At 39.2% G+C, this 22,649-nt stretch overlaps 2 protein-coding genes across 3 annotated transcripts; one reads left to right on the top strand and one right to left on the bottom strand.

Moving 5' to 3' along the window:
• The first annotated feature begins 6,794 nt into the window (after positions 1-6,794).
• On the top strand, positions 6,795-22,148 carry LOC141910536 (uncharacterized). Its single transcript, XM_074801228.1, has 15 exons — positions 6,795-6,882; positions 7,570-7,726; positions 8,494-8,906; positions 8,986-9,114; positions 9,727-9,990; positions 10,326-10,491; positions 10,899-11,026; positions 11,353-11,503; positions 11,817-11,932; positions 12,265-12,462; positions 18,578-18,848; positions 19,367-19,557; positions 20,003-20,290; positions 20,434-20,527; positions 20,627-22,148. Exons 1-15 carry the CDS (start codon positions 6,795-6,797, stop codon positions 20,886-20,888), a joined length of 2,916 nt encoding a protein of 971 aa, XP_074657329.1. The 3' UTR covers positions 20,889-22,148.
• Positions 14,191-17,632, bottom strand: LOC141911303 (uncharacterized). Of its 2 annotated transcripts, none has more exons than XM_074802296.1 (2): positions 17,475-17,632; positions 14,191-15,379 (listed from the first exon to the last, which is right to left on the bottom strand). In XM_074802296.1, exon 2 carries the CDS (start codon positions 15,356-15,358, stop codon positions 14,405-14,407), a length of 954 nt encoding a protein of 317 aa, XP_074658397.1. In that variant the 5' UTR covers positions 15,359-15,379; positions 17,475-17,632; the 3' UTR covers positions 14,191-14,404. The 2 variants fall into 2 exon arrangements, with proteins under 2 accessions (XP_074658397.1, XP_074658398.1); XM_074802297.1 differs by lacking the exon at positions 17,475-17,632 and adding an exon at positions 16,751-16,926.
• Positions 22,149-22,649: the final 501 nt, after the last annotated feature.

The raw sequence follows: 22,649 nt of genomic DNA, 5'->3' as shown, positions 1-22,649 counted from the left end.
GATTCGGTTATTTAGATAAATGTTTCAGATATGCTATATATGTCAACATAAACGATTTGATTATATATTGCATTATTTTTTCAAAGGTTTCAATTGGATTTTTTTACAAAATCAATTTACTGATTAATCGTAAAGTTCTCGACGACCTTAGGATGAAACGCTTTCGGAATCAACTTGCTAATTACGTTTGAATATTAAATGTATACGAAAATGATTGAAGAACAGAATTAAGTTTTCTAGAAATTAAATTCATTGTTTTTTTTTCTATTTTCAAAATTGATAAGATTAATCTTTTCGTAGTTAACGAGATCAATCAAATATCAAATTCTAGAACATAAGCAAAGCCATGTAATTTTTTCGCGGTGTCATTTCTATATTCGACAAACAAACAAAGAACTCGGTTTTTACCGATCTTTTGTGGTGATGGAATTAAACAGGTTCGAGGACCCTTAAAGCCCGCATACACATATATACACACATAGTGAGCAGTAGGAACCGAAGAGTAAGGGAACCGTTGGATATATATAAATATATATACATATTTGATCAAGCCCCCCCCCCCCCCAAGAAAAAGCTCATGTATATAGGATAAACTGCTGTGGTTTGAATATTAGTTATTCCCGATTAGAACGAACCTTCAAACTGTGTCAATCTCAGTGTAGCTGTAAACATGGCGGCGGCGGTTTTCTTCGTGGCTTCTTTTGTTACAAGTCGAAAGCGATCATCAAAGTCTGCAGTTTATTAAACCGTTCGAACGTCGTCTTTGAATGACGAAAATCAAAGGAGATAAAACAACAACCAAATTGATAATTAAAGTTATTTTAAGCTATCAATTCGGCGGATGATTAAAGCCTTTGGCTACGATTTAAGCGTTGAGTTCAAGGCGACTACAGTTTTTAAACTCGGAATGATGTGACCCGCTTGGTGCCGAACTGACAGCAGTGAAGGATATTTTTGAATATCTGAAATACAGTAGTATAAAGATCAGGAAAATTGGAAATAGAAAAGTTTCAGCTTCCTACCGTTAGAACAAACAACATTTAATATTTTCTCTCGGAAATTTTACGGTGTGTGAATAGTACGGAAAAGGATTGCGTTATTTTCACCTCTCAGTATTTGTTGCTGTTACCGTTTCAACGTTCGATTCATGGGAAACAAAAAAGAGACTGGAAAATGATACAAAAGCAGCAGCAGATCTGCTGAAAAAACGACGTATAGCTAAAAATAACAACAACAATGAGAAAACTAAATACAGAGAAATGAACTAGTCTGGGAACAGTGCACCAAGTTTTTTTTTTAACTCACTGAGTATAATCTCTGGATTTTGAAACTATTTTTTTTTACGGTTCTATCGTTTCCGCGTCCAGCAATCTATAATTAAACAACCAAATTCTTCAGGAGCGGATGCCGAAGAAATTTGTCGAAGATTTAATTGAAATTCCGAAATTCGGTTGTTGCGACATCTGAGAATCGTTAACGAGTGTCTTACTGCACCATCAGTCGGTGACAGACATATAATTATATATGACTACATTGTATAATTACATTGGGTGATTGCATGTTACTACATTAGATTACCTGTAATTACTGGAATATTGAGCAACGGGACTATCTAAGTCGTTCTAAATCGTTTATAATGGAAATTCACGCTGTGCTACTGATATTCGGTAAGTTTCATTAAAATCTGTTAATCTTTGAGTGTGAGATAGACACAGAGTCGTGTCAGTTCCCAGGTGTAGGGAATTTGTTGCGTCGCAGTTGTAAGAGGATCGAGTTTGTTTATCACAAGTTCCAATCCTTGTTTGTCTCCCCCTTGGCAGCTGTCTAGAGCAGCCTCCACATCGAGCTCTACGCACGACCCGGACCCCGGACTATGACGTTCTCAAAGCTGAAATTCCGTCTAAGTTGAGGTCGACATGTTCCATGTTGAGGTGATCCAAAATGAAGCTGACAAAACGCGGATGAAAAGCCGCAAACCTTATAGGACAATTACATTCACCTCAAGAGCGAGTGAGCGAGAGAGTTGGCGGGGAAGCATTCAACTCAGTAACAGTGTCATCAATAGTCTACCCGTGTGTGATGCCGATTATCACTCGACGATCCACAGCGGCGACCGGGATATCTGTGGTTATAATCAATCAATGCCTCAATATCGATTTATTTTCCCTTCTAGCAATATCTACTTCGATATGTACTAACCCTATCCCATCCAACCAATACATACCCCAATTCATATACACACAGATGATGTAAATAGACTTTCCACTATATTTGACCTTCCGCTGTCCAAAGTGCAGTGCCAAGTCCCATTGAGGTCCGCCAGTGCACGGGGTTCTGTGAGCGCACAAGATCCAGTCGTGCATCTGACGTACCGATTTTTAAGTTCATCAGTATTGGAGGGATCCTGAAGTTAATAATGAAGTTTCGACGTTTTGACTACCGGTAATATTCCTAAGAGTATTCGATCCTGAAGATAACTATTTAGAAACGGGTCTACGGCCCCAATCAACAGTTAAGGTCCTTAGTTCTCTGCCCATCGTGTATTAGGTATAGCGCTAGCCATGTAAAACTGTTTAGATAAACATTTTCATAAAATCCATGGGCGGCACCAGAGGGGGGCCGGGGGGTGCGAACGACCCCCTTTAAAAAATTTCCCAAACGATCATCGCATAGGGAATTGACCTCGATAATGCGATGGAAGCACTTTACGATCGTCGATGCGTCGTCACCAGTCACAAACAACGCCTGATTATTGCACTCACCGATGCTGGGTCTTTACTGCCTACCTAAAATATTTCTGTCTGAAGGGCAGATCCCACTCGGATCAAATATTAGATGGAATCATTAATATTTGTGGATGGTTAGGTCCCGTTGTTCTCGACGTATTCGTTGGTAATAGGCTTAGTAGATTGCGTCAGAATGCATCACCATGACATGATTTTGCAGAAATTTCCGCTGCGCTGCGAGAGGGGGTTGTGCCCCCTACACTGCATTTCTATGCGTTCCGTGCCCGAGCGGGCTCCGCCCTTCGGCGACTATTAGTTAAATATTACGTACTCGACCCCCCGTAGAAAATTAAAACGTATCTCTAATCTTATTGAGTCTGATAACGCCCTTTCAGTTTTATCTTTATTAAATACAAACCGCTTATTTTTACAATGGTAATGTCTTCCACTGTAAGTATCGATTTTACATTGTGCGTGTGTGTGTATGTACTTAAACCAACCTGATGACGACAACAGATGTGGATCATATGTTCTCTCTAACAATAGACACGCTTTTTCCGTCAGACAAATTATCGATCAGATCAAAACAACTCTTCTCAACGACTGAGTATTAGGTGGAGTGTGTTTTGATCTGAGATAAATTCAAATTCGGGGTTCCAGAGACTCAGAGTGTCAGCCTTCAGTAGATTGAAGCACATCCCACCATTCATCACCGTATTCAGGCATCCTGAGCCAGCTAACTCTATTGACAGTTTCCACCAGCGGATCCAGGATTTCAGGGAGTGGGTGCACAAATTAGGACGGGGGTCTGGAAAAGGAAAGAATCTTCCCCACAAATTTTTAAAAGAAGAGAGTTGCGCGGAGACGCGTTCCATTTGCAAGTAGAACCACTCGAGTAGCGAAGACTTTAGGGGGGGATTCACGTGCAACCCATGGATCCACTGCTGGTTCCACAGTCGAGACAGTCAGCGGTTTTAAAGATTGTTCCAGAATGCGGATAACAGGTAATGCCCCCATTCCTTTTGATAACCAAATTGAAGCTATCCACTTTCTAGGATAGAACAATAAGGATCTCAGCAAGACAGTGCAATTGTGGCTACCAGACATTGCGAATTGAGGCCACTAGTCAAATAGAAGTGTGGCTACCAGACATAGCGAATCGGCACCACGAGTCAAATGGTATTAGCTACCACCAGAGTGGCTAGTTGATTTGAGTAGATGCATGCATTCAGACAGCGATTCACGTAATGAATCTAGATACAGAAACGCTAGAAGCTATAATCGACACATTCACATTCTGTCGAGTCATTGTAGCTGAAAAAAATCAATGTGGAAACTATTCTAGCGATGACAATAAATTGCATCCTGAATATTACTGGAGATGTTGTATCTACATAAATCCAGCATCATCACCATTATCATCAATCTTTCAGCGTCAATTCATACAACTCGATCTTCTTCTCAGACAAACGTTTTTACAATGTCAGCTTTATTCAAGTGCATCTTATGAGAGGCGCCTAATATGTCTGTATGTGATTTATCTACCAAGCACTTGATAGATATGAATAACTTGCTATTCGCTATATAGCTATGTTATGTTACTTATCATTGGTCCTGTTCCTGGTCAAGGCAATCGTTTAAGCCCAATATGTAGGGGTCCTATACTGTGAAAACAGTTCGAGTAAGGGAGCATCTCAAAATTCCGATAGTTACTCCAATTAGAATAACTTGCGGATTCATCACGACTGCCGAACTATCGAGTTTTTATTGCGGGGCAATAAATATATCACATTGAATTGAATTGAATTGCAGTTTCATATAACAAGCAGTAGATTTAACCGTCTCTCTTTTAGATGCTGTTGGTATATTTGATTTTGTTTATAAGGTCTATTAGAGTTTAATAGGTTTTCCACTTGTAATTTAACAAATTTATTTTTCAATTAAAAGTTGTGATCGAAATACACTCGTGAGAATGTCTTTTTTTTGTCTGTGGTCTCTCATTAGATAATCAATAGTTCCAACTTTGGCATGTGTCTTAATCAAGGGGGGGGTTAAAACGAATTAAACAGTTATTCTAATTGACGCAACTATTTTGAGATGCTTCCTAACCATCGTGGGAGACGCAAGATGGGGCCAGACAAAACTCAATGTGTGGTTCTATTCGGAACTGCGGCCACGGATCATTATTCTTCAGGAGGGGAGACGTGACCCCAGCATGTTCTAATCCATCTTTGCCCATTGGTTTTAACAACGTTATATATTGCGATAGTAAACACTTTCCGTGTGTAAGATGAATAAGTAGAAATCCCACGATGAATCCAGCAAAAGACCTAATATTCTGTAAGATGTGATTGTAGGCTATTTCAGAGACGTTTCTGCTATTATCTAATAGGCATCACTAGGCATACTGGTGCAGCATACTCAGCGAGTATGCCTGATGATGGCTGTTTAGATGATTGCTAAAACATTGTTGGATTTTCTTCGTTTTACAATAATGTGCTTTTCTATTATATCTTCCACAGTATTAGCCAGTGACGATCTGCTGTTTATTTCTTATCGGGACACGACGTCAAAGGCAAAGATCGTTAAGGCAACGTTGAATAAGTATGGGCAGTTTGATAAAGAAGAATCGGTGACTCAAACTCTCGGTGATCCGAGCGCGATAGCTTACGATCCGATTGGTAAAGCTATCTACTTCTGTGATATACATAGTCATTCTATTAAAGTATTACCGAGTGGTTCAAAAGAGGCGACTGTATTCTATCATCTATCACCAGGTACGCGTCAACATCTCACCTTAGACTACAGTATATATCACCGTCATCACCGTGCACCAACTCAACCTGTTACAATAACTGTAACAGGTTGAGTTGTCGCTTCCAATCTATCTTTTATGTAAACTTAACCTTTTTCATTATCATTCAAATATCTTACACCAATCCACTTTCTCTTAAAAGGTGACTCCTCTTCTCGTTCCTTCCCAAATGCAATTCGGGGCTTTAAGGGGAAGCTATTTTTGGAGGAAGGAGTCTATAGATAAGATTACTATACGCAGCGTGATTACTTTCAGGGGTTGCGCCATCGAAAATGTAATCTTACTTCATACCTAAAACTGATTCATATATGTTTGTTTTTGTGGTTTGTATTCTAGTTTCGGAATGTCACGGTCTCGTCGTCGATGGAGATTCTAGAATGTTGTACTACACAGACAGTGGTGAACGAGTGATAGGTTCGATACAACTAACATCTAAACTGCATCGTACTATATTCCATAGAGATGTCGATAGACCTCAAGCGATAGTGCTATCTCCCAGTTCAGGGTAAGAGAAAGCAACACCGAATAGGCTTCCAATCGAAACAGAAACAATCAAATGAATTGGGGCCAATAATCCCTATTTCAAATAAACATTACAAAACAAGGAACCTTAAAACCCCTAACTTGGCTGAAAAAATAAGATGAGTACCTGCATCGGTCTGCAGGGATGCGAAGATGGAAGAAAACAAATTACGACCACTGTCTTCATCCTATCTAAAATGAATTGGGGCCAATAATCCCTATTTTAAATAAACATTGCAAAACAAGGAACCTTAAAGCCCCTTACTTGGCTGAGAAAATAAAGTGAGTACCTGCATCGATCGGTCTGCGGAGATGCGAAGATGGTAGAAAATAAATTACGACCACTGTCTTCATTCCATCTAAAATGAATTGGGGCCAATAATCCCCACTTCAAATAAACATTGCAAAACAAGGAACATTAAAACCCCTTACTTGGCTAAGAAAATAAGATGAGTACCTGCATCGGTCTGCGGGGACGCGAAGATGATAGAAAATTAGTTACGACCACTGTCTTCATCCCATCTAAAAAAAGACAAGTCTTAAGATATAGTAAACATTTTTTGGACTTAAATTTAGATTATCTAGATTAAGCTACAGCCTCCAAGCTACTAATTATTTAGGGCGAGTGTTTTATCGTAGAGCATTTTCTTGATTTCGTTGATATTTCAACCATTTTTTCTCCTTCTAACAGACGGATGTACTGGGTTGAAAGAGGCGACTCACCACGTATCATGACATCATCTATGTCAGGAGGTGTGGCTGAGGCAATCATCAAAACACAGATCTCAGAACCGTCAGGGGTCGCTCTAGACCACAGTGGTAAGTACGTAAATGAATTATTTAACAGCAGCAGCAGCAGCAGCAGCAGCAGCAGCAGCAGCAGCAGCAGCAGCAGCAGCAGCAGCAGCAGCAGCAGCAGCAGCAGCAGCAGCAGCAGCAGCAGCAGCAGCAGCAGCAGCAGCAGCAGCAGCAGCAGCAGCAGCAGCAGCAGCAGCAGCAGCAGCAGCAGCGACGTCAGCATTAATTATGACTGATAGAGTCGTTAGAGAATGATTTTTAAATCCATCCAATTTGTCGACGAAAGAAACATTCCCATAAGAACCATAATCCTAAATGCATTCTTAATTAAATGTTTCTTAGATATGAGAAGAGATACACAAAAACTATTGTATCATTAATGTATATCCGTCTTGCGTCTGTCTATGAATGTATTATTCATAAAAAATGCTGTCTACCTTCTTCCCAGTCATACAACCACATCGAATCCGTAATTCGAATATATTTCATTTAAATCATCCCCAATCTTGATACGAAGATTTTGACTATCATGTGGGATTAACGACCTTCTTGTAGAAACTCCTTTATCTTAGTTTTCGTGATATTTTCTACATCTCATAAGCTGTTACCTGTATCAACCATTCGGAGATGTTTCTCAAATCGCACCTGCTATATTTAACTACCGTTCAAGGCTGATTCTCAAATGACAATTCTATTTCTGGTACGAAGGTGAAACTCTTTACTGGTGCGACAGAAAACTGAGTAAAATCGAGTCCTATGATATTGCCAGTAAACAGAGATTGATTCTATACCGTAATTCTGATGCTCAACCGTACGGCTTGGCTCTTATCGAAAACACACTTTATTTTGCCGAACATTTACGAAGGTAAGATTGAAATACAGTATATGTTTCGGTTGATTTTTAAGGACCGTGGGGATTTGAGAGAGTGATATGAGTTGGATGACACAGTCAGATCTTTTGACTCGTGAAGGATATCTGTGTTGGATGGTATAGTATACTTCCCCAGTTGTCCATCTACTTTGTGTCGTGGATGTCATTATGGAGGTATCTATTACTGCTACATCATAGTAGAAAATCTGGTAAACCATAGAATGTATGACTCCTCCAACTGATTATCCATGTAGAAATATCAACATTTACTGGTTAAATGGACTGATAAACCCCTGCCACTGTGGGTGAAAAAAGTTAGTCCTAACCCTTGCTCATCCATAGCTGCAACTCTAACATTAGCAGGATCCGAACCTGATTCATCCGGCATGGCAGCCGAGCACACTAACCACACACCGTAGACCAAAGAACGCTTGATTCCTAGCCACAATGTCTCCCAATATTAAAGCATTTTGCGGAACTGAGAGCCTTTTCTGAACTCTGTTTCTATGGAAGGAGTATTTTATGAGATGGCATAACAGCATATTTCCTGGTTGAATAAGTTTGTCAATATCATTACACTTTATATTGCATTGCTCTCGCAAATTGTGATAAGTTTTACATTGACAATATTGTTCATAGATCAATTAGGTTATATATACATAAGTTACACACAAAGTCAATTTCCCTGATACGCAAGTAATACTGGGAGAAATTGTCATTTCATGGTATCTTTTCATATGTTTTCTTCATTCCGTATTCAGGACAATAGTGAAAGTCGATTTACCGATGGATATACCAGATGCGGTACCTGTCGCAGCAGCTACCACCACTACAACACCTACACCTGCTACAACTACTACTACAACGACAACAGCGCCTCCTACGCCAACTCCTGTAACTAATGACTCAAACCGTACTGATAGTGCAACCACACTGCCAAACAGTTCCAACTCAACGACCTTGAATCGAACTGAAACTGCTGAGTCTGCTGATCTAGGTCAGGTAGATGAAGACGCAACAAAAGTTAAAAAGTCGAAAATACCAAAGATTCCCGAATTAGACATCGGGAAACTAGTGATGAAAGAAATTAAAGAATTTAGTAGTTCATTGGGTATACCGTCAGGTGTCGCTTCGTATTGGCACAGAGCCAAATTCTCGCGTATAAGCGTTAGTGGTAAGAGCGCATGACAAGTGATATCTTGTAGAGTTTTAGAGAAATTCGACTCTTTGATAAGTTTCTAACGGTTTTTTAGGCAAAGGACCATGTTTACAGAATTCTAAATGCAGTCATATTTGCATACCACAGTCGCAGTCTAGTATGCAGTGCGCATGCCCGGACGGTATGATCATGCAAGCAGATCAGAAAACATGTCGCAAAAGAGGTGAACATCATTAACATACATTACAGCGATAGTTTACCTTACATGCAGCACCTTTTACTCTTGAATTGGGGGACATCTTCAAGATGCAACCAATAACACCAGGAAAACCCGCACCACCAGCTATTCCACCAGATGGCGCGACAAGCCAATGGGTCTTACGTTGTCAAAATTAGTTCATTTAAATGAACTTTGAACTGAATTTTAGAATCCCGTATCCATATATTATCACAGCACCCACCGAAATATACAATTAATTCATTTTTATACTCAGAAATCGGTATAGATTTCATTGATAAATGATTCATTTAAGAAAAAAGTTCACTCAGTTTTAGTTGAAATGTAGAACAAATCGAACGCGAACGATTAACTATCTACTAGCAAACCTTGTGGATCTTCGCCTGCCATACGTGGAATCTTCGATTGCCTTAGTAGCGGTGCGGGTAACCCAGATCAGTTTATGATCAGGAGTTTCATATACGTTGTCAAGTTTGTATACGTATGGTTCATAAAGCTAGAATCATTCGGAAACCGAATAGAAGCAAATCCTAACTCTATTTCTACGAACGTTGTGTTTATCAACTTTTCGGAAGCAATTATTTTCTATTTGTTCAGTTCTAAAGACGAAAGGAAACCATTTACTTTTCACTGTGAAAAGTCGCGACGGCTCCCCGGGAGGAGATGTGTGCTTGCTACACTTGTTAACGGACAAAATCTACTGTATCGACATTGTACCGGAGGCTCTGCTTGCTAGACCCGGCCCTATGGATTACGACAGCGTTACGAACAGAATCTACTGGGTCGACAATGAGAATGGGACATTCGTTACTGCTAAATACGATGGTACCGACCCGAAAACTTTGAAGAAAACGGGGAAAAGTAAGTGATACTCCGAAATATTCTTCCTTGATATCGGAAAAGGAAGACAATAAGCGTGCAATGCCCTGAGCGCCGTTAGATTCCAAGAAAGGCCCCAAGAAGCTCCATGAGGCTGAGGCTCCAAGATGCCAAAACGGCACTATAAGTGCAATCCCTGTACTCATTGTAATGGCTCGCTCTGCTGCAAGAAATACCGAAAATGGTCTTTTCTACGATCCATTTATTGCTTAATTATCTATGATGTTGACATTATGCTGAAGTGCTCAGCATGGTATATGATGATATAGCGTTCACCGATGGTAGGATGACGTAGTGCGACCTGGATATATTTTCAGATGCGACAGTTCTAGACATGGTCGTAGATCCTGTAGATCAGTTGATCTACTACACGACTGAAGAAGATCAAGCTGTGATGCTTTATGATATTAGACATGATGAGATCGGGTTGTACATAGAAACTATAGATTTACCCTACGCATTAGTTATTAACCACGTGGAGAGGTAGGTTTCAGTAAACCCGTTCTAAACCAACTCCACCAGTTAAATAGTAATCGTTGATGAAAACATCCTGCATATCTAATGATATTGTTACATAGGGATATAGTTGAAACATCGAATAAATATTACCTCAAGGAAATATTTTGGACTCTTTCTTATTCTATATTGACATTAATATAAGTCCTCACTCAGCTCTTCATTTCTTTGAAACCATTTTAGATCTTGTCCTTCTCTGTTTATCTTCTACTTAAAATGAGTTCATATCTTTGCAGTAAACAACGAAACAATTCTTCCAACAATTCTCACTTTATTTGCTCTCTTCATTTCTACGCCGGATCTTAGACTTGAACTTAATTCCATGGATTTTGGATCTGAACCCGTTTGCTTTTCGTTCTATTGCTCTTGTATAGATATCTGTATTGGACCGAATGGGGAAATCAGTCTCGTATGATGCGCGTGAAACTGGGCGAAAACTCACAGGAAGTGGTCGTGTCAGCTGACCTACATCGACCGCGCGGTATGGTCGTCTCTTACGCCAGTAAGTTATACTAGTGCATCCTGAACACTGTATCGTAAATCTTAGATTTACTGAATTCGAACTTAATTTCTTTAAGGCTAAACAAAAATTATACCTCGTTTCTCCGCAGCGGCCGGTTCATTTTTGTGAAATATGATAAAATTTGTAAAATAGTTCATTTCTATGGCGGCCGGGTCTGTTATGGTAAAATTGATCACGATTTTTAAGAAAAGTTATGTATAGGGTAGATAGGCGGCCGGCCGGGTCAACTTTTAAGCTCAGCAGAGCGGAGAAACAAGGTATCATTTTTTTAGCCTAGACACCTCGTTCTGAATGTATTTGTATAGAGAACACGTTGTATTGGTGTGACGGGGGCAAAATAGAAGGAATCGATCTAAAAACGAACACGCGGAAAATAATCGCCACAGATCGGCGAGCTGAATTTACAACCCTCGCTCTCGATCAGACGAATATATACGCTACGGATTACAGATCTGGGTAAGTCATCAGTTGTCAGTCGGGCTTTTATTAAAAACATTGTGAACATTAATCGTATGCAGATTATCGGACTGAAAATGATATCAGAATCAAAACTTTCAATTAGTGGAATAACTCATCTGCTGAGTGTAGAATTTCGATTCAAATTGAGTAATCGTGGGGACATGTTCGAAATCTTTATGTTAATTCAGCCACTGGTTGGCTGATGGTGCCAAGGTACCAAAATATTACAATGTATTACTAGTAAATACTTGGTGTATATGCATGCACATTTAGAAATCTTAGAATCGAGCGTCGATTTGTATTATAACAGATTCATAAAACAGATTCCACATTCGAAGGAAGGGAAATTAGTGACAAGAGGAACGTCTGTATCGAGATTAGTATCACATGTGAGATTCATTACTGAAAATCCGTTCTTCATGAAAGGTAATAATAGTATGATTGAACAGAATGGCCTGGGCATGATTGAAAAGAGCAACTCTGTTGAATCTAAAAATTCCACAATATTGGTGAAATATCTTGTTTATATTCTAAACAATGAAAAATCTAACATTTCATCGATGTTAGATTTATAGATTTATGCAATCTATCGTTTGTCATAATTCATCAGTCAGTAATTCATTTTTCGATTCTAACTAACTAATATATATATGTTGATAGCTCAATTACGTTTTCAATTCCAAAGCCTTTTGGACATTTTAAGTAAAAGTAACAAACACACATGATGGTGCTGACTGTAATTTTGATGTGTTTTTAAGCGCGGTCTATCGATGGCTGTCGACGGTTTAAACAGCACGAATCGACTATAATGACCTGTTTCGCTCAACACGCGTTTACCACTTGTAAACCGAGCTGTCAACCGGAATACGAGTTCTTACCGTCTGACGACGTGCCCGAATTCCTGAAATGTGTCGGCGGAAAGTGGACCCCGGAAAAACGATCTCCTCAGTGTATTAGTAAGTAGATTCCTCACGAACCGTTACGTTTGAATGTTGAATCCTGCGTCGTGTTGCACAGTCGTTACCTGAGTCCAAAAGTGGCCTTATATCTTTTAAGACCAGCCTTAAGTCGTTAGATTTGGCTAGAAGTTGGTCTTAGACTTATCCTAGATCCAAACCACTGCGCAACTGGACCCTGTCGTTGCAATATTGTCAAACCTTTCAAGCCTCAAACAAGTACCTACACTATCATCATCTTAGAAGCGGAACAGCCATACGATTTAAGATTTGTACATTTTAGTCACATAGAACCACACAGTCAACGGCCATCATTTATCATTATATTTTATTTTCATCAGTTCGTCAAACTCAAAAATAAATTCCAACATTTTTGGAAAAGGTTTATCTCAAGAAATATTAAAAATCATATATTTGCACTGAAGCGTCGAAAAGAGTATTTTTTTTCTGGAAGATGAATAAGTTCCTTTCACAAAGCGAGGCAATTTACATACATTAAACTCATCATCAATAAGTTTCTTATAATCATTCGATTTACTTTCATTGTACTACCATCTTGATATTACATGTATTATAATTTATGACTGACTCATATGAAAATCGAGATAACAATAATACGAAGTTAATTCATTCATTTATTCAGCTGACTGTGATATGCCTACAAAAACAACTGCCGTACCGGTGTATGTTCATATACTTTTATCTGACTTGTAAAATATTGATTTTTATTCAACGTAGACTAGGAATGTATTTTGTTTTCAAGGACGGTTTTACTAAAAACAATAACATCTTACATTTGATTCATAACAATACATCATATATAATATATGTGCAGCTGCTGCCGTGGCTGCGGCTGCGACTGCTGCTGCTGTTGCTGCTAGGATGGAGTCTTTAAAATGGACAATACATGTTTATACTTTTTCTATACTTTCCCCCTTTTCCGGATGGATTTTTCTAATAACACTTCAAAACGGATGAATACTATTGAATCATAGATATCAATCAACAGCCTGGAACCACCCCATCAGTTCGGAACCACCCCTTCAGCCTGGAACCATCCTTCCGACATTTACGACTACAGATGTTGGAAAGAGTGGTTCGGCAGGGGGAGACGAAGCAGATTGATACTTGCATTATAATCTGGACCGGTTTACAACGTATACAAAAACATTCTAATAATATATGACAAAATAATATATAATGATATAAGATATAGATATGTATGATATCGTTAATACATTATTTAGATGCCTTTCGGGCGTTTTTTTCCAATACACAACATAGTATATACAATATATATAATGAAAATAACGAACTCCCGGTATTTATAAGTTTCTCAATATTGTTGAGTTTCATTGCGCCTCACGCAAGGGAGGAGGGTACTGAGTTAAAATACTTGTGAATACAAAATAGGATATTAATAATGATAAAAATAATATAGGGGAATAAGTTATTTAAACGAAGGATTGGACTAAATTCATCATTTCATTGGCTGAAAATAAGATAAAGCAAAATAACTAAATACAATTCTCTAAGCGTCAATCGAGAGTAAACTATCAAACATCTTAAAATATCTACATTACAATCATTCTAAAAGTTCTTTTCCATTAAGTGTCCCTCTTTTTCTCTTCTCTCTCCTTCCACCCTCCTCATCGTATTTTTTCTCTCCTCCCTCTCACCTCTCCCTCTCTTTTATTCTGTATCCCCTCTGTCTTTCTCTAAATCATATTCTCTATCCTCCCTCTCTTTACACCACTGTATCAGGATATTTCCACCTTTCTCATTCCTCGTATTTCTTCCATGCACTTTGTAACTTTGAAAATTATTGGTCAGTTTCATTCCTACAATCGCTTCCAAATTGTATCTGAACGCTCAAGTTGTTTCGTTGTTTGTGACTTGGGGAAAGTGTCTTATAGAATACATACAGCAGTGTTTGTGACTGTTACTTGTAACAACACGGCCCACAGAAAAAAGTCTCGGCCACAGACGCCACGATTCCCATCCCGAAAATAAAACTCAAAGTTCTGATATAACCGTACGTGGTAACACGACGATCGTTGACCATCTCGCCCAGATAGATAACGACCAGCATCAGAGTGATGCCTCCCACACAGACACACGCTGTCATTATAGACAGGATCATTGTGCTAACGCATAGCCGAAACGATTTGCTTTTACCGGCCGCTATACCGAACGCACCGGCGAGTACGAGTGAGAACCCGACCCAGAACCCGGAATAGATTAAATCGATCGATTCACTAGCGATGCTGATAATGTTCGCCAAAAATGCAATTAAACCAATCGTTACTTGTATCGCTCCGAGTCCGATCACCATTTTAACTCTGGGTATTCGCCGATGAGGGCGCTTCTGTTCTACGACGGTAGGCGATGTTGTTGCGTAGTTTCCATAGCTGTATTTACTCGGCCACAGTATGGCTTCTGAGTGTCGAGTTGGTCGCGTGCCAGCGTAGGGTTCAATGACAGTTGAATCCGGGGGTTTGTAGGACGGGTTGTCGTAACCGTCGTTTCGCCTGGGAGCGCCTGAAGGGGCGTATTGAACGGCTCGCACCGGCTCAACTGCTCGTGACGGTTCGGCTGCTCTCGGCGGCTTGTACTCGATCGGTTCTAGTTGGAGGACATTCTGTGGTTGACGTGGAGACCGCGTCGAGTTCGGGTTGAATCTAAGCGGCATCTGCCCTCGCGCGTCCGGGGGTAACCGGTGGTCGTCCAGCGACAATGGACGCGTATCCGGTTGATAGGCGTAGTTTTCCTGCGGTCCGGGTTGAGGTGCGAAACTCACTCGACCGTTCTCAGCCCCTCGAGAACCTCGAGACGACCCCGAACCCGCTGATGCCCGGTCCTGCTGACTAGCTCCCTGGCCTCGCTTCTGGTACATCTTAACCGTGTATCCGTGTATCTATAAAATAGAAATGAAAGACGGGTGAAAATTAACGAGTAGAGATTATGTGGACGGTGTTTGATTAACAGTATTCGGCTTAAATTAGACCCGACATTCTAAGTAGATTTGTCCAGTTCCACGTGACCGATGACTTCTCCTCGGTTAGGTTTGACAAGTTTATGATATAAAACTCTTGCCCAGTCATATTACAACTAGTCCAGATCTGGGTCAACAACTGGAGTCCTGGTCCTGGAACCTGGTATGACTGCATCATGGGTTTTAGTTCTTTATCATATATTGGAATTATTCATATATCGATTGAACATCTGGATGAATTCAATGCATGTTGTAGACACCGTGCACTCTACTTCTCACAGCATACATATATACATACACACTACAAGGTCTCTCAAAACAGTGTTCGTTAATACAGTTTTTTGGAACTCATATATAATTTGGAATTTGCGGAATATGATTTCATATAAGTCTAACTGTACGATTTTACCGTATATGAACTCTTTTATCAAAAAGAGGGGCCTAGATTTTAGATGTATATTTAAGAATCTGATAGATCTGTAATGAAAATCTAACCTACATTTTCATGACATATTGAATTGATAATACATTGTAGTTTATCTTGAAATGAATTCATATTTCACACACTTTTTTTGTCAGACATAAAATGGTATCAAACAAACATTTGATTGATAGTAACTTATTGATATTTATGATACGAATGTTCAGTGTATAGTTCTGCGAGCTGTTGGTTTATCCGGCAACACCCTATTGTTCATATACACATAATATACTATAAATATCCGATACAGATCATATCACACAGAAAAAGAAACAACAAAAAAGAACGTCCAAAATATTATGCATTTCATTAATAAAACTATCGATATAGAATCAACGCAATTTTTAAGCGTTCACAATGTATGCAAGATCGTTTCTCTGGCATTGTTTTATTTTTTTTCGTGTGCGACGAACTATAGCCAATTATTATGATCTCATAGGTCATTGCATTTCGAAAAACAGGAACCTCTAAAAATATCGAGATTTCGACACGCATTTCAACATTTTCAACCATTCGCTTTGTGCATAAAATACGTAAAATATCCTTCTCTGGCATATGTATGTGTGGAACGACATTTACGTCTAGTTGAATAGAAATATTGTGATTTGGAATCTAGATTTATCATGAAATTCTGGTGAAATTATGGTATTTCGTCAGTGAATAAACGACCGCAATGGGCGATTCTACTATAAAACGCATAATACGCAATACGATATCGTTCGTTTTATATGGTGATTCATTCCAGCAGTATAAATTGTCAGCATTTTGTCGAACGATTCGCCATCATGAATATACAATGCATTCTATCTTACCTATACTGTTAATATCTACATCCAAATTCTATTCTAATCTCAAACTCGTAACGCTGTACTTTGTAACGTTACATCCATATTTTAAACAAAACGCTGTATACGGACTGTTGTATCACGTAGCTACAACTGCCGCCATTTTATGCGCGTCAATATTCTTCGTGTATTATTACCATGACGTTATACCGGCTGTTACAGCTCCCGCGTACTGCGCCTGCGCACTGCCGACACACGCTACCAGTTTACCTGTTGTCATTAGAATTGATTATTTTCATTCTCGCTGTCGTTGTCAGCAATGAAGCATGTGGCAGGTGCCCGTTTGCATCAGTATGATAATGCCTTACAGTGAGTGCAGCGTGATGGTTTTACCCCGGACAGTGAGACGTTTTAAGTCCGTCGTTTTTTTCGCTTATGAATGAATGAAAATGGTGTAAAAACATTTGGAAACCTTGAAATATGTAATATAGCTTGATACTGCATTATGATTTCGGTAATGGTTGACAAAAACGGTATTGAATATACAGCATATATATTTGATTGTGTTGAATATATACAACGCATACTAACAGAATATTTATTAACAAGTTCACGAGTAAACACCTCTACTAAACTCACTGTGCATTCAATAGTCACTCATATTCAAACGACGAAAACATAAATCATCGAATTTAAATCATGATTTTCTGTATGAATCTCATTAGGAAATAGTTATCAATGTTTAACTTACCTAAATTAAATTCATAAGTTAATGAGATCAGTTAGCCAGCCTACTGTCGTAAATAATGCGTTGCTATAGGCTGTTCTTATATGTTTTAATATGTCGGACACCTCGCGTACTATTAGATATAAAATGCGCGCCCGCCTGCAATACAGAGACAACTTTTAACAAAGATAAAACCCAACTCGGTAAATATAAAACAACCCTGGCTATGAGAGCAATTACTAGGTCACAGTAATTCGCACTGTCGACAAGGAGATTTATATCGATATGTATTGAAATAAAAAAAAATGGTCGTTTAATATTTAAACGACGAAATAATGTCATTGCCTTATCGCTATAAATAGACCACACGATAACACACTAGAGGTGTTGAATTCAAAACATGTCGAGTTTATAACCGTAGAGATTTTAAATGATCGTAGAAATATGCCGTCTTTTTGTTGGCGGTTGAGTAGGACTGGTATTTGCGGTTTACTTGCAGAGAAACGACCCCCTCCACTGAGCGCCGAGCCGTGAGAGTAAGAAATTATTGACGCCCCGCAACGCGTGGCATCGTCACATGTTGTTAAATATATTTTGTGAATAAGAAAAAAGTATATCGAAGTATATCTAGCCCTACGCACCACATCTTCTCTTAAATTGGAAAAATGTATTCATAGCTATATGAGAACCGGGAGCTAGTTGCACGGCCGTCAGTTAAGAGTTTACTCGGTAGACTTATAAATCAGGAGTCAACTTTTGACAGTCAAACCTGACCAAACCGGTGGACGAAGGTCCTCTTTATGCCTATACAATACTGTTGAGGTATATACGTAAAGCATATAAAGTAAAAACAAATAGCATTTTGCAAGTTTACAAAATCTATTTGAAGTACGAGCTTTCGTTACTAATGTACGTATGTAATGTATGTACGGTATCTGGCCTACCCGATGAAGATACTTGATAGCTTGATGTCCTACCCGATGAAGATACTATTTCAGATAAAATCTAGTTAACCTACAGATTAACTGTTTTCATTCATGTTTATCAATTAAAGACCAGTATAACACGTTTTCTTCACAACTCTCCACCTCAATGTAGATAAATATGTACATGTTATTATTTTGCAGGGACTGATAGCGGTCGTGGAGCCCTGGTCAGAGGATACCTATACTTTCGTAATATGTTGGTGAACTGTAGCGACCCGTCTGATGTAAAGGACTTCCGCCGAAAGACGCGCTATTTCTTGCTGTCTGTATTTATGAAAACTGCCCAGTTACACCCTGACGTCACAGTGGTCGTTCACGAGATGGAGTGCTTGGATGATGTGCGCAAAAAGCGTTCGTTATCTTCGGAGAAGGGAAAAGATGCGAAAATGCATTTTTACGTTGTCGCCACCAGGTAAACAAATCACAATACACTACGTACTATAAAGATAGCACAGTACAGGACTCAGTAACACAGTTCTGGATTGAGTTCCACAGTTCAGAACTTGTCGCCACCAGGTAAACAAATCACAATACACTACGTACTATAAAGATAGCACAGTACAGGACTCAGTAACACAGTTCTGGATTGAGTTCTACAGTTCAGAACTTATTTCCACACTTCAGGATTCAGTTCCACATTGTACTAGACACAGTTCAACAGTTCTGGACCCAGTTCCACAGTTTTGATTTCAGAGAAACAGCTCTCTACACCTTGTACTCAGTTCCACAGTTCTGAACCCGTTCCGTAGTCAGTGGACTCAGTTCCATTTTTCTAGCCTCAGTTCCACAGTTCTATGCCAAGTTCCACATTTCTGAATCCAGCTGCACAATCCTGGACTCGGGTCTCACAGTTCTAGACTCACTTTCACAGCTCAAGCCCAGTTTCTATAGCTTTCATGAGAATGAAATTTCCCATGTCCGATATTTCAGTGATAAACAGTCACCGGCGTCATTGAAACAAGCGATGAATGAAGATATGGATAGAATGTTAAAAGGAGCTCATTACGGGACGATGTTATTCATGAATAACCGACCGACGGCTCTATTCCCGTGGGGCAGTAAAATCAACAAAGCTCAAACCACGTGTAAATCCGGTTACGAAATGACCATGAGCGGCTGCAGTGAGTTCAATAGATTTAGATTGTCATATTTTTGAAAAAATAATTCATTACTTGGACTTGAAATTATTTTCATCAAATTGTCAATATCTGTTATTATTAACCAGGGTGGATTTAGGGGGGGGGGTGGTCTCGGGGCCATATTTGAGAACAAAATTTTTCTTCAGATGTGGACATTAGGTTATCGCGGAATGGTTCAAAAGCTTCAATTTATGAGCACATATACCTGACGCCATCTATCGTGAAAACTATATACTAAGTGTCAACTTCAGTGGACACCAGACTTTCTTAGCAATTATCATGGATACCTTTACAGTTGTAATGGCAGCTATTATTGGAAATATCCTTGTCCACCTGGCAAGGGCCAAACGTCAAAATCAATGAATATTCAAACTACAAAATCGACGTATTTGTTCATCAGTAATCATGATTTTTTCACTATTTTCAGTTCCCTGTAAGCGCGGATACTATTTTGAGATGATGACACTGGTGTGTACACCGTGCCCAGTAGATACCTATCAGCCGGGTGTGGCCAGCGATAAATGTTTACCTTGCCCGGAACTACACACGACTAACGGTACGCTGGGTCGTCACTCGTCGGAGGCCTGCGTCAACGACGTTCCGTTCGACGAGAAAGATGACGTTACTCGTAAAGAACCAATAAATCAACCGGAAGTCGATTATAACCTGTCGGCTGCAAAAGCTAGAAGATTCAGAGAAAACCAAAACGCTAACTGTAAGTTAATATGGGTTCGAGTCCTGATTTATTTCCAACATTTGTTTTAGTAGATTTCATAATCTGCAGGACGTTGTGTATATGACGCGTTTGATGTATTGTATCTATGTTCGAATCCTGATTTTTCTTCATTTTTGTTGCAGTGCATTTCATCATCGGCGGAACTCTGTGCATTTTACTGTTTATTGCGCTACTTATCCTGATCGGATTTTTCGTACACAAGGCGCGATCGGACCAGTAAGTGTGGCTGCAGGATTAGGCGGAAAAAAAAAATAAAATCCACTTAAATTCGCAAGTTCTTAGAAATAAGAGAGCTGTTTTCTTCGATATTTTCAGGTATACGAAAAGACGGATGAAGTCTAAAAAAGAAATGGAAGCCGTTACTAATCTATTGCATAACCAACCACCAAGTTTCGGGTCTACAAAACCACGTTATAAAGGCAACCCGAAACCCGCTTCTAAATCTGGACTTGTGCAAAACGGTTCACTTAAACACCATAAAAAAGTGCGACCTCCTCGACCTCTGAGTGACCTCAGTGAACCACCGTTAGCCGAGGAGGAAGACTGGTTCCTAGGTGAAAATCAGACAGACATTTGACTTTGATCACCTTCGAACATTGTCGATATGTTATGTTTCTTCGTAGATGAGGAAGTTAATGAATTAACCATTCCAGGTCCGCGATCGGCACAGTTCCACAGTTCTGAGTTAGAGTTTACTCTCAACTCAGGACCCATTTCCACAGTTTTGAGTAAGAGTTAATTCAGAGTCGAAATCTCTCAGTTCATTTTTGAATATCGTTGAACTCTGAGTGAAACGGAGTTAACCGAGAACTGTGGAACTGGACCCACAGACGGAAATTTGGTAAAGAACTAAGAGACTTTTTGAAGTTTACTTATCTAAAGATTGTGTGGTAAGGGGCAGGCCCAATGAGGTCCAGTGATACCGGTTATGAATATGTGCTGTTTGGGTCCATATTTAAATGGACCGACATCATTTATGTGTTCTCTGTTCTCATTGGTCAATTTGCAGAGATAGCTCGTGTAATGGACCAATCAGATTGTATGGAAGTCCGGACTAGGACAATGTGTATGTAGAGATGACGGGTTTTGATTACAGTTTGTGAAATAAATTAATTGTGATTTGTATTTAGTATTTATCGTGTGTGTGTGTGATATATATGTAAAATAATTCATCAAAAACTTTCAACTGAACTCAAACTGAAACGACGTAGAACATAACGTTCGGGTTTTATCGAAACCGAAGGGAGTCCAGAAACCCGGGATCTCATCCTGAAATTAGTGATGGTTTATCAGCTTTTTAGTATGAACCACGCCTTGATTTATCTCCGTAAGGGTCACGCACTGGTCCTCACAGAGTGATGATACTTCTTTTATAGTTAACAGGGTATAATAATGTTTACTGTCATCGGTAAGAGGGGAGAAGTTGCAGAGAGGGAGAGCAGGGAAGATCCCTAAGATCAGAGAATTGACAGAGGTTCTCCAGTTCCATGGAGCTCCATTATAATCAAATCATATTATCGAAGTTATTGATAACTTATTATAATTTTACTGAATAGTTGAAGTCATCGAGAATAAGAAGGCACCATTAGTAATTAATCATAATTTTACTGAATCGTTGAAGTTATTGAGAACGAGAAAGTGGTTATTAAGTAACTTATCGTCATATCTGCTTTGTAGAACTGGTTCCTACTGTAATTTCCCAAATGTTGGTGTTTTAATCAGATAGAGACATTTTTAATCGCGACTTTTAACATCTGTATTGAATATTGAGTTACATTGTAAAGTTGCTTCCCCGCTGGTTTGTCGTATATTATTTGTATTATATATATACTGCATTGTCTTGATCGAATTTTCAATATGAATAGCTGTTTTTTGTAAATAGAGTTAAAATAAATGTCGTATTGAATATTTCTAAATCGATGATGTTTTCTGTAATTCATCTCGATTTGCTGCCCATTGTTTTAGCACTCCGTTCCAAGAGACAACATTGTGTTCTTTACTGCACATCGCACCAAAACACCAACCAATCTGTTCTACTTCTAACGGGGGTCAGGTCACAGGCACTTGAATATGGGCTTTGATAATGGATAAATATTTGATAATTTACCAGCGATACGTTAATCCTACTTTAATAGATCGCCATGTTTTATAATAAATTTACCCATGATGCAACGCGCGCCGGTCGTTTAGCTATACTATACAGAAAGGCTGGAAACGATCCTATCTCCGTAATGCTTAAATCTACCCGCAGTTATCGGGACAGCCGAACACTGCCGATGATTGCCGAAGTACGTCCTTAGTGTCAATTTTAATCCTGAAATATAGGAGCGCCCATAAT

Source organism: Tubulanus polymorphus, chromosome 9, assembly GCF_964204645.1.
Source record: "Tubulanus polymorphus chromosome 9, tnTubPoly1.2, whole genome shotgun sequence".
In the NCBI taxonomy this organism is placed as follows: Eukaryota; Metazoa; Nemertea; class Palaeonemertea; order Tubulaniformes; family Tubulanidae; genus Tubulanus; species Tubulanus polymorphus.
The sequence above is the reverse complement of the archived record's forward strand: the minus strand, read 5'-3'. Positions and strand labels throughout refer to the sequence as shown.

Coding starts and splice junctions, on each gene's coding strand:
- LOC141910536 (XM_074801228.1), top strand. CDS start 6,795: ATGACATCATCTATGTCAGGAGGTGTGGCTGAGGCAATCATCAAAACA. Junction 9,991..10,325: donor TTTGAAGAAAACGGGGAAAA/GTAAGTGATACT, acceptor ATATATTTTCAG/ATGCGACAGTTCTAGACATG. Junction 10,492..10,898: donor GTTATTAACCACGTGGAGAG/GTAGGTTTCAGT, acceptor GCTCTTGTATAG/ATATCTGTATTGGACCGAAT.
- LOC141911303 (XM_074802296.1), bottom strand. CDS start 15,358: ATGTACCAGAAGCGAGGCCAGGGAGCTAGTCAGCAGGACCGGGCATCA.